The following is an 11,791-nucleotide window of genomic DNA, read 5'->3' on the forward strand; positions in this document are numbered from 1 at the left end:
TATATATATATATATATATATATATATATATATATATATATGTGTGTGTGTGTGTGTGTGTGTGTGTATACATTACTTGTTTGCAATGAAGCGATAAGGTGTTACTCAGGCACTCAACTATGAGTGCATCTTATGGTGGAAACAGCTGTAAGCTTATAATAAAGTTCATAAGATAATTGTTTATTCCTTTGTCATCTAATTTTCATATATATATGTATATATACATAAATGTCAAACGATGAAAATGAGTACTCAACACTGCATTGGTGGATATAATTTCTTTAGTTGTGAGTTAAGGTTATCTTTGGTTTCTTGTTAAGAAAAGTAAGAATGTATCCTAGTGTCTTAACAATTTTTTGAGGCACAACAGTGAGGTAAGAAGTTTGCTTCCCAATCACTTGGTCTTGAGTTCAGTCCCTCTCAGGCAAGTGTTGTTCACTATAGCCCTAGGTCAGCCAAAATCTTTGGATTTGGTTGGTGGAAACTGAAAGAAGCCTGGGATCTTTCTGAATTGACGGGCACCACTTGTTTTCCTAATGAAACACTTTCAAACTTGGGATACTGGTAGAATGCATCATATAAAACATCTTTTTCTCTTAGCCTTCTTAACAAAAATTTTTATATTGCAAGTTATTTCATGTTAAAGTTGTCGTATTTCTGTAATTTCAACCAATCACTGACGTCTATTCAGCTGAAAACAGTTACTGCTGTTTTTGTAAAAATAATTTTTGCCGGTGTCAAGGTCGATATTCCCTGGTAATTATATTGTTATTCCCTAGTAAGGGTTTAGGGTTTTAGAGTTAGGGTTAGGGTTAGGGTTATGAATTAGGTTATGGCAAAAATAATCATAACCCTAACCCTAACCCTAACTCTAAAACCTGAACCCTAACCCTAAAACCCTAAAGCTAAAACTAGTACAAACACACGAACGATGTTATAAATAACTGTACCGCTGATAGTTGTTGTTGACAAACAACGGCACTAATTTTATTCAAGGGAAAAGATCCCATTACACCGCACAACGTGTGGTGTTCACAATTCACAGCAGTAATTGTTTTCACCTCAATAGACGTCAGTGATTGGTTGAAATTACCGAAATACGACAATTTTTTACATGAAATAACTTTGAATACAAAAATTTTTATCTGTTCTATAACACAAAATATACAAGTATACAAAGTTTGAAAGTGTTTCGGTACCAAAAACACTACATAAAACATAAATGAAAAGTGGTGCCCATCAATTCAGAAAGATCCGAAGCCTGTTGTATTTGTTTATATATATATAAGTATGTGTGTGTCCTTGTATCTTTGTTTCCCACTACTGTTTGGAGAAACATTATCTCACTTGGAAACAGGTGAGGTTTGGTGTTAAGAATATACATATACATATACATATATATATATATATATGTGTGTGTGTGTGTGTGTGTGTAAACAGTGTGCATTTCCATTGTTGGTGGGATCAGCAGAAAAATACTTCATCTAGCAGGAGATAAATCTCCTTTATTAAATTCAGGCTTTAAAAGTTCTGATAGTACAATAGTCTGAGAGCTTGTTCAGCATGTTGTGTACCTTCTTGCAATTTATTACAATAGTCGGCTGAGCTTGTGTAGCATGGTGTGTACTATCTGGCAGTATTTCTGGCTCAAAATGAAACATTGCTGCTCTCTGAAAAAAAACAAGGAAGAATGAGTCAAAAATGGAAATGAGAAAAGGAAGAAAGACAAGAATTGTGTACCTTTGGTCTGTTAGAATGTTTGCAAAACTGTATGCTTAATCTTGAGATGATGGTGTTCAATAATAGAAACTTGTCGAGATGCTTGCATTTTGTGAAAATTTCAGATCTAGAATTCAATAGGTCAGTGGAGTTCTTTGATTTAAAGAGGATATGAGTTCTTTCACCTATACAAAGCCTGCACCTCCAAAGTATAGTGTGGGTTGTTCCATGTTGCCCACTTCATGGTGTGTGGTAGGTATTTTTAGTTTTCAAGTCCTAGATATAGCTAGCTAACTGAGTAGAGTTTTCTTCATGTGTATGTGCCAGAAAGAAGACTGTTGGTTATACATTTTGTTTTGAGTTTGTAGAACTGAGGTGACCTCAACTTCATATACTTTTGAGCTAACCATGCATGCCTGGTCAAGTGGGCAGGTATTTGGGTTTCTGAAGTGGGCACTTGATGTGACTTATATTTAATAATATTCTTCATGTTAGGGCAGCAGCTGTAAGAAACTTTCATTGAACGTCTGTTAAAAATTTTCTTATATCTATAGCTACATGGGAAATACTTATTTATCAAGGCTAGGAATTTTCTATCTATGTTTATCTTACTATTCAATGACACAGCCAAGAGCAAACTATATAATCTTCCTAGGTCTATTTTTAAGCTTTGTACTTTATATGGTAAAGATGCAAGCTTTCTTCTTCATGCCACTGTTATCCAAGGTTGTTATTATAGTAGGAAGCTGCCTTATTGAATATTCCCTTAGAGGAAGAGAGATAAAATAATCTATTACTAACATTAGGTATATATATATATATATATATATATATATATATATATATATTTATTTATATATATCTGGGTTTGTATGATTGTGTATAGACGAATATATTAATCAATAGAATTCCAACTAAGTCTGATTTTCACATTTTATTATTTGCGCTTTTTACAATATTGAAATAAGCCAATATTTTCATGCATTATGCAATCATCAGGTTTATGTAGTGAGTCATGTTCCACAAATTGTGAGACAGTTTCTGTTTACCAAATGCCTCTTATAAGATATTGATGAATTGAAGGCTATGGAATAAGACACATTTGTAAAGTAGTATTGATTGGAACCTAATAGTTGCAGGATGAACAACTTCTTAACTAAACACAGCCACACCTGAAGACGTTTTGGCTATTTATGGAACGTTTAGAAATGCCTCATTTATTTTACTTCCATGATATTCCTCTTTTTATAAAACTGAAAGCTTTTATACTAGACCAAAGTAATGGGTTTTGATGTTGTTTAGCCTCCAAGTCAACCTGATCCAGCAGAGTTCCAGCTATACTCATGCTTTTTTTTTTTTTTTTGTAGACAATGTAGCTAGAGTTACATTAGAATTACATTATACAGTGTATTCTTTTTTAGTAAAACAGCAGAGTATGACTTCAGAATATTTGGTTGTTTTTTATAGCAAGTTAAGTGATCACTTAGAGATCTTGTTCAAGAATTCTTTTGACAATATGAGGCAGTGTCATCTAGAAGTATCTTCCTTTTACAATATTTAAAGAATGAAGGTATTCAATAATGAAGTTGACTGGATTCATGCCATAGTGCCAACTTGTCAGGAGTGTCTTCTCATAAGGTTCTGCAGTAATCTTGAAAGGTCATTTTAGGAGTAGAATATCTCTTTTGCAATCTTTCATATTCTTTCAATGGGTTGACTACAAAGTAAAACTTGACATACATGGATGGTTAGGAGGGAGGTGGAGTGGGGTGGAATGCTGGACATAGTTTTGTATGGAAAGAATTGGTTTTCTATAGAAGAAGACATTTATCCAAGATGTCCCACTGTGATTGTACACTGAACTTCTTAAACACTTCCTGCCAGCAATTTGAAGACTTCAGGATGCTGCTGATAATATATCATCTCTTCATTGCTGGGTTTTCATCAACATTTCATGTAAAATTTTATGTTAATATGATTGCAGGAAGAAGACATATCCAGAAAATAACCATGGCAGTGAACTCCAGAGAGAAAACTATAACCTGGAATGAAATCGACAAACTTCTATATTTCTTTTATGAAGAAACGACATCTTTAATTCCTGATCTTTGGGAACAAAAGTCAAAATCAAATAATGAGGTGTCTCTTACTCATTGTTTCTATTTGGGATTGAGTCAATTATTAGCAAAAATCCATTCCAAACATGTAAAAATTGATTCCAATCAAGATGATGACCACCTTAATAACATTCTGTCTGATATCATTGGTAATTTCCCTGAAGTAAAAGTCAGTATTATGGCACAAGATAATAATATTCTACTCGAGAGTTTAGTTAAGGAACAACTTGACCTTTGTGAGAATTTTGTTCATTTACAATTATCCGGAGTAGGACCTCCAAGATTTCAACCTGAGGCTTTCACACAAATATCAGGTGCTTCAGGCAATGACATTTTAAACATTAATGAGCAAGACCAAGTTGTTGCATCTTTCCATCTACCATGCAAGCTGAAACTGGACATTTATTCTGAAAATGTAAATATGTGTGATGTTGGTGCTGTCATAACAGTTCAGAATCATGGAAACTACAATGAAGATGTGATGGCAGTGTGCAATAACGACTCAAAGTACTTACTCTGTGTCAAAGAACCAAGTAGAGACATCTATTCTGGTGATCAAAATAGCATCCAAAAATATGTTGCTAACATATTTTACCAATGTTTTGATAAAGCTGTGTATTTAAAGATTAAGTCAGTGGCCACCACATTGATTTTTACAGGTGAGTCATTATTTTGATTGTTTATTGAGTCTGTAAATTTACCATATCTTTTGGATTCAACATGAGCTAATGAGGGGTTCTGTACATGAGCATTTATTAGCTAGAAACAGCAGCCAAATCTTCCTCATCACACCCTGCTGTGTTAAGGAAGTGCTTTTAGAATAGTGCTGATGGATCTTCATTGATTTCAGCAATGAATGTTTTGTTTTTCAAACCGAACCTCCTACTCATTGAATTATAGTGAGTATTCCACAAACATACGTACTCTTAATATAATCATCAGAGTCAGTGTGACACTGTGTGACAAGGCTAACTTTAATTGAGCAAACCAATGATTTAAAGCATTTCAACCATGACCATCCTCTCTTTTTTTTAAGCTATCTTGAAATACATTTTCTAATATATCCTATAAGATGGTACAGTGTGACTGGATGAAGATTTTGCTGCTATTTTTAGCAGGTCAAGTGAGCAACCACATATAATATTTCTTAACTAGAGTGCATGACCATTTTGTACAATATATTTTGAATCTATTTTAGGCTAATTCTTTGATTTGAATGATAATTTTTTTCTTACAGTTTTCCATCTATGCTAAAATAAATAAACCCAATTAAAATTTGTTCCAATTATATTTCCTTTTGTTTTGTTGAAATAAAAAATGTTTTTTTATTATTTTGTAATTTTTAATTAACCTGGTATTGTTATTTTAAAAATAAAACAATACCTGATTATAATGGCTGTAGGTTCAATTATTTGATCAGATAACACACATTGCTCCCATCTATTTATCTGAAAAGGAGTACTGCCTCACAGACTATTTGCTCAAAATCTTGCAAAGACATGTTGATGTTTATCATACACTATATGGATGGTGGGAAGGATATGGTGCAAATTCACGTTCATGAAGAAGGAATTTCAAGTAGAATTTTGAGAAATCCTGTTACAAAGTTTCTATTGTTAGAGTGGTGTGAGATAGCAGAAGATTCCCACTCTCTCAGGCTGAATTTTCTTGATATTTTATGTGGAGTTGACATGTTCAGTGATGAGTTAATGACTCAGTGGATTGTAGGAGATATTGCTCAGTCTTGAGTTAATATAATTCGGTATTTTCTTTCATTATTTGTTGAGTCCAAAAGAAGCACTACCCATGTCCTTGGCAGGCTTTCCAAGATTTGTGAGGTTGATGCCACTAATGTTCTGTTGCAGGTCAACTCCTGCAAGAAAGACAAAAACACAGAGAAAATCCTAAATGGAAGATATTCTAGAGGTATGAGACCATCTAGTTGTGAAGAACAGAGACCATTGTAGTAGTATAAAGCAACAGTATACATAAAGAGTTGAATAATACAACAAAGTATACTGCACTGTGTCTGGTTTAATTACTCCTTAAATTTAAGTAACTAATTCATTATTTAAATGTTTCTTCATCACAGAAATTATCTTTCATGTTGGTAAAGTTCTGTTTATGATAAAACCAGAGTGTTATGTGTGTTAGCATAGATAGCAAACAAAACTGGCATGGAGAATGGCGTGAAAAATATCATAAAAACTTGTTAATTATTATATTTCTTCAATAAAGGTCAACTTGGCATCCCTATGGACACTGTTCTATTCTCCATTGTACAAGCATTGAACCAGTTTATGGATAAACAAGTAACAGAGAGCTGTCTCAAGGAAATACACATTGTTGATTATTCTCCTGAAACTTGTAAAGTCATGGAACAGTTCCTCACTATATACTGGCCAAAGAAAATATCACCAAGGTAAGAGAGTTATACAAGGTGTAGTAGTGTAGGTAGCTAAATAGTTGAATGATTTCCCTTGCAAGAAAGATCATAGAGTAACCTCCCTTTCCTAAGTTTCTCGAAGCATCTGTGTCATGAAACATGATTCTTAATTATTCAAGAAGCTTAACAGTTCTCTTGGAAGGTTCTAGAATGTCTATCATTCTATTAATAAAAACAGCTTGCTAACCCAGCTTTTCACTTATTAATCGACTAGACTTAGAGCCATTCACATCATTACTATGTCCGTCTATTTCTCTATGCCACATGACTGAAAACCACCACTTGGCTGTTATTTCTACATTTTCTATCTCTGAACTTTCTTGCATAGATTACTTCATTCAACTAGATTCTGTAATTTGGTTCTATGTATCATCATCAACCAGTAAATAAGATATAATTTTATGTAGTAAATATATAGATCTTGAATTTATTCTTTCATCTCTTTATAAATTCATGTATTAACATATATGAACCACATCAATACCTTGAACTGACTATATATTCCCACTCCATTAATTGGTGACCAACCGATGTGGACTCCGAATTCTACCCTGGAAAATAATCACAAACTAATTGGTTACCACCTGACATATTCAGTTATATTCTACTATTTTTCATGTCACAATTTTCTTCAACTGAATTATTTTCAACTCAAACGATGATGCTATCTGCTATGGATCATCCTGTATCATCAATTTTCACAGGAGACATCACTGTCTAGTTTGCCCAGTTAGAAGCATTTTTCTCTTCAAACAAACATAATTCAGACCAACAGCAGCTCTACATTTTACTTAGCTCTATACCCCCATCATTAACTGGAGAATTGTAAGATATTATTACAGCTCCACCGGCAGATGCAGCGTATTCATCAATTAAAAATGAAATTTTAAGACGAACCTCACTCTCTTCTGTAAAGAAGTTTCAAAAACTTTTCAGTGATGAGCATTTAGGAGACAACATCATTGAAAATGCTCAGAAAAATGTGGCAGCTCACAGAGGACAATTGTGCTGAAAGTAAGTTGCTGAAACAACACTTTGTCTCCAGATTACCACAGTATGTTCAAGATATTCTCACCCATTTGACCGATGTTAGCACAGTCAACCAACTTGCAACATTGCCAGATAAAATTTTGGAGTATACAAAATCCACTCCAGAACAAAACAACTCTCCTTTCCCAGTTGCTACAGTTTCCTCTGAATTTAAAGAATTTCATGAATCTACACAGAGGACTATAGACAAGCTAGTCACAGAAGTTCAGCTCTTGCATATCAACAATTCAAAAAGTTCTTCACTATGTTGCTATCGTTGTTCTAATTCCCGTTCTCTTAGCAGATCAAAACCTTTCTGCTGGTATCATTATAAGTTTGGCTCTGCAGCTAAGGAATGTATTTCACCTTGTACATTTAAAACTCAGGAAAACTAAAAAGCCGAACTCTGAGTGTGACAGCAGTTCCAAGAAAATTTTCTCCTTACCGTGAGTTAACAAATTTAACTTTTGGTATTAATGCTTCAACTCATACAACTACTCATCATATAACCACCAATGGATCTCCCGTTTTCTCGCGTCCTCGACAATTACCACCTGAAAAACTTAAAGCAGAGTTCAGTCACACACCTCAAAAAGTAGCTGATCCATTACCACTCCATTTAGTGAAAAAGAAATCTGGTGATTTTAGACCTACTGGTGACTATAGACAACTCAATGCTATTACCACTCCAGATAAGTATCTTATACTACATAATCAAGATTTTGCATCTTCTCTGCATGGTTGCAATATTTTCTCAAAAATAGATTTAATACAAGCATATTATCAGATTCCTGTAAGCCCAAATGATATTCCAAAAATGGCTATTGCAACTCCGTTTCGGTCATTTGAATTTCTTACCATGCCCTTTCATTTAAAAAATGCCACCAGTACTTTTCAGAAATAATACATGGATTAGATTTCGTCTCTGCCTATACTGATGATCTTCTCATCGCTAGTTCTTCCAAGAAAGAAAATGAGATTCATTTGAAGCAACTTTGCGAAAGGCTTTCTCAATACAAAATTCGTGTCAATGCTACCAAATGTATTTTCAGTGTGCCTTCTCTCACTTTCCTTGGACATACCATTGATAAGAATGGAATTAGACCTTTGCCAGAAAAGTTTGAAGCTATCGTAAAAATTCCAGTTCCTGTTTCATTAAGTCAGCTCAGGCAATTTCTTGGATTAGCTAATTTCTATTGACACTTTATACCTCATTGTGCTGAAATTTTATACCCTCTCAACAAATTGCTGCAACACCACAAGAAGAAAACAGAAAGATCACTTTAACTTCTACTGAAATACAAGCTTTCAACAATATTAAACAGAAACTCTCTCATGTCTCCATGTTGGCTCACCCCATTCCTGAAGCTGAAATTTCTCTTGTAGTCAACATGTCCAAAATTGGCATTAGTGCAGTCATTCAACAACTCCACCATGGCGAATGGCAACCTCTGGTATTTTACTCTAAGCAGTTAAAACCAGCTGAAACTAAATATAGCACACTCAGTCGTGAACTGTTAGCTATTTACCTCTCAGTTAAACACTTCCAACACATTTTAGAAGGGAGGAACTTCACAATATTTGTGGACAATAGGCCGTTATCTTTCGCTTTACACTGCAAACCAGATAAATTTTCCCCTGAGAGACATTCGGCATTTGGATTACATTTCACAATTCATGAGTGATATATGACACATCCCAAGTTCTGAGAGCATTGTTGCAGATTCTTTATCCCGTTTACCTGTCAATGCATTATTTTCAACTGCAGAAATTAACTTGGATGAAATGTCTGAAGATCAACCATCCATTGATTTGAATAATATACAGCAACCAGAACTAATTCCTTTTGACATCCAATTTTCCCCAGTTGCGACATCAAACAAACAGATCCTTTGCGATATTTCTTCTGGTAAACCTTGCCCTTTAGTTCCTGAAAAGCATCGCTGTGTCGTTTTCTCAGCACTACACAATATTTCACATCCAGGTATAACAGCAACATTAAAGCTTATTTCTGCTCGTTTTGTTTGGCTGAACATGCGTCGAGACATAGCTAATTGGACTCGTACCTGTGTCGATTGTCAAAGATCCAAGGTACATAAATATATTTGTGCACTGTTATGTACTTTCTCCACTCCAGATGCACTATTCCAGCACACACATGTTGATATAGTAGGACCTTGGCCTGTGAGTCAGGGCTACATCATCATCATCATTGAACGTCTGTTTTCCATGCTAGCATGGGTTGGACGGTTTGACCGGGGTCTGGGAAGCCAGGAGGCTGCACCAGGCTCCAGTCCTATCTGGCAGTGTTTCTACAGCTGGATACCCTTCCTAACACCAACCACACTGTGAGTGTAGTGGGTGCTTTTTACATGCCACCAGCACAGGGGCCAGAGGAGGCTGGCAACAGCCATGATCAGTTAGTGGTTTTTACATGCCACTGGCACGGAAGCCAGTCAAAGCGGCGCTGGCATCGGCCAGGCTCGGATGGTGCCTTTAATGTGCCACTGGCACAGGTATCACAGCTACAATTTCCATTTGATTTTCATTTTGATGTTGATGTACTTGACTCAATAGGTCTCCTCAAGCACAGCAGGTCGCCCTATGATCCAAGGTACTTTTGAATGGGCAGGGGCTGGTTATGTGAAACTGGCTACATGTTTTTATTAACCTGTATCAACCATTTTTCCTGCTGGTCAGAAGTCATTCCACTCACAGACATCTCTTCTTTAACTGTGGCACAAGCTTTAGTCACAGGATGGATTTCTTGTTTCAGAACACCCGTAAAAATAACAACAGACTGCAGATGTCAATTTGAAGCTAAGCTTTTCCAGGAGCTTACCGAGATTTTAGGAAGTAAACACATCCATTCAACTAGTTACCACCCAGCTTCGAATGATATGATCGAAAGATTTCATCAACAGCTTAAAGTTGTGTTGTGTGCTTCTGCTGATTCATATCAATGGATTGAATTTCTTGCTACTGTTCTCTTGGGTCTCTGCTCTTCTATCAAAGAAAATATTTGATATTCTCCTGCAGAATTACTTTATGGTTCTTCCTTGATGCTGCCTGGTCAGATGATTGTTCCTGCAAACACACAAGATATTGACACTACAAGTTTCGTTGAACGCTTTCATGATTATTCGTCAAAGTTACTATATATGAACACCAGAAAACAAGATGTTACTTGATTTGTCATGGCATTATCTTAATTGATATTTACTTGATCCAGTTATCATTTAATTATAATCTTAAGAACAGTTCCAGAAATTTGATTAAAGAAATGTTTTTTCCTCATCACATAAATATTATAGTATTATTAAATCATTCCATCGCCACTACTTTAATTATGATATCAGGAACTTGACATATCCTTTTGTGTAGATGGCAACCCTAGGTAATGTTCCTGAGTCACAGTAATGTTAATAGTGACAATAATGTTGATATTGTAATTAACACACATAAAGAAATTCCTTTTATTTTTCAGAAAAACTTACCAGCCACACTCAATAAATAGGGTCCCAAGATTCCAAAATACTTCAGTGAATCCAGCTGTCCAGAGTTTGGATTATTCCACACATCAGCTAAACAACCTTAGTTTGCATGGAAACCGCAGGTCAGTAGCAACTCCTAAAGGGTTAAGAAACAGAAATGTGAATGCTTCTGGGGAACGCAGTGATCAAAATCAAGAATGTCAAATTTGTTTCCAGACATTAACATTTAAAAAGACACTGAAATGCAAGCATAGTTTTTGTCAACATTGTTTAGACACCTGGTTACACATCAAGAAATCTTGTCCTTTATGTCGTGCACCAGTATAATAAACTATACAAGAATTGGTCCTGAAATACTTGCATACTTCTATCTATAAGTTTGTGATTAATAAATATGTCAATATTTATCTCTTTCTACATGTTGTTGTTGAGTGCACATATGATCCAAGGTGACATCATAGGATATTTGAGAAGACCAACCACCATAAGCTTTGAGCTCTTTATCTGAGAGTGAATAAAATATAGATGTTGAGGTTACTTTAGCTGTAGATTGTGCTCTATTCTTGCACTTAGTCTGAAAGAGAAAGTCTTGTTAAGTTAGTTATAACTTGGCAAGAAAAACACTTCAGATTTCATTTTACACTCCTCATGGTGACCTAACTCATCAAGCATTTCCTATGAACTAATTGTTACTGGCATAAATCTTTAGCTGTTTCTTTAGATTCTGAAATTTACCCTCATGATTAAAGGTATTCCAGTCACAACCATGTCACGTTTAATTCCAAGGAGAGAAAATGTCTTGCAGCATTTATTATGATTTCATATTCACTGCTCATCTCATGAATTTTGATGAACTTTCACTTTCATCCTTCTAACATAGAACTGCTGATAAAATAAGTACTGGTCAACAAATACTGGGCTGGGCCAGTTAAAAAAGTAAAATAATGTTTGTTATGGATGTGTGTATGTGTGTGTCTGTGTATATA

At 35.0% G+C, this 11,791-nt stretch overlaps 1 protein-coding gene across 1 annotated transcript in view; it reads left to right on the forward strand.

Annotated features, from left to right (window-relative positions):
• Positions 1–3,557: 3,557 nt before the first annotated feature.
• LOC106875006 (uncharacterized) overlaps positions 3,558–11,791 on the forward strand; it is a 41,953-nt gene continuing 33,719 nt past the window's right edge. The window contains exons 1-3 of the mRNA XM_014922947.2: positions 3,558–4,495; positions 6,075–6,258; positions 10,799–10,927. Of these exons, the coding sequence (XP_014778433.2) occupies positions 3,622–4,495; positions 6,075–6,258; positions 10,799–10,927 (1,187 nt within the window). The 5' untranslated portion in view covers positions 3,558–3,621. The remainder of the gene's footprint in view (positions 4,496–6,074; positions 6,259–10,798; positions 10,928–11,791) is intronic.

The sequence above is a fragment of the Octopus bimaculoides genome, chromosome 14 (genome assembly GCF_001194135.2).
Source record: "Octopus bimaculoides isolate UCB-OBI-ISO-001 chromosome 14, ASM119413v2, whole genome shotgun sequence".
Lineage (NCBI taxonomy): Eukaryota > Metazoa > Mollusca > Cephalopoda > Octopoda > Octopodidae > Octopus > Octopus bimaculoides.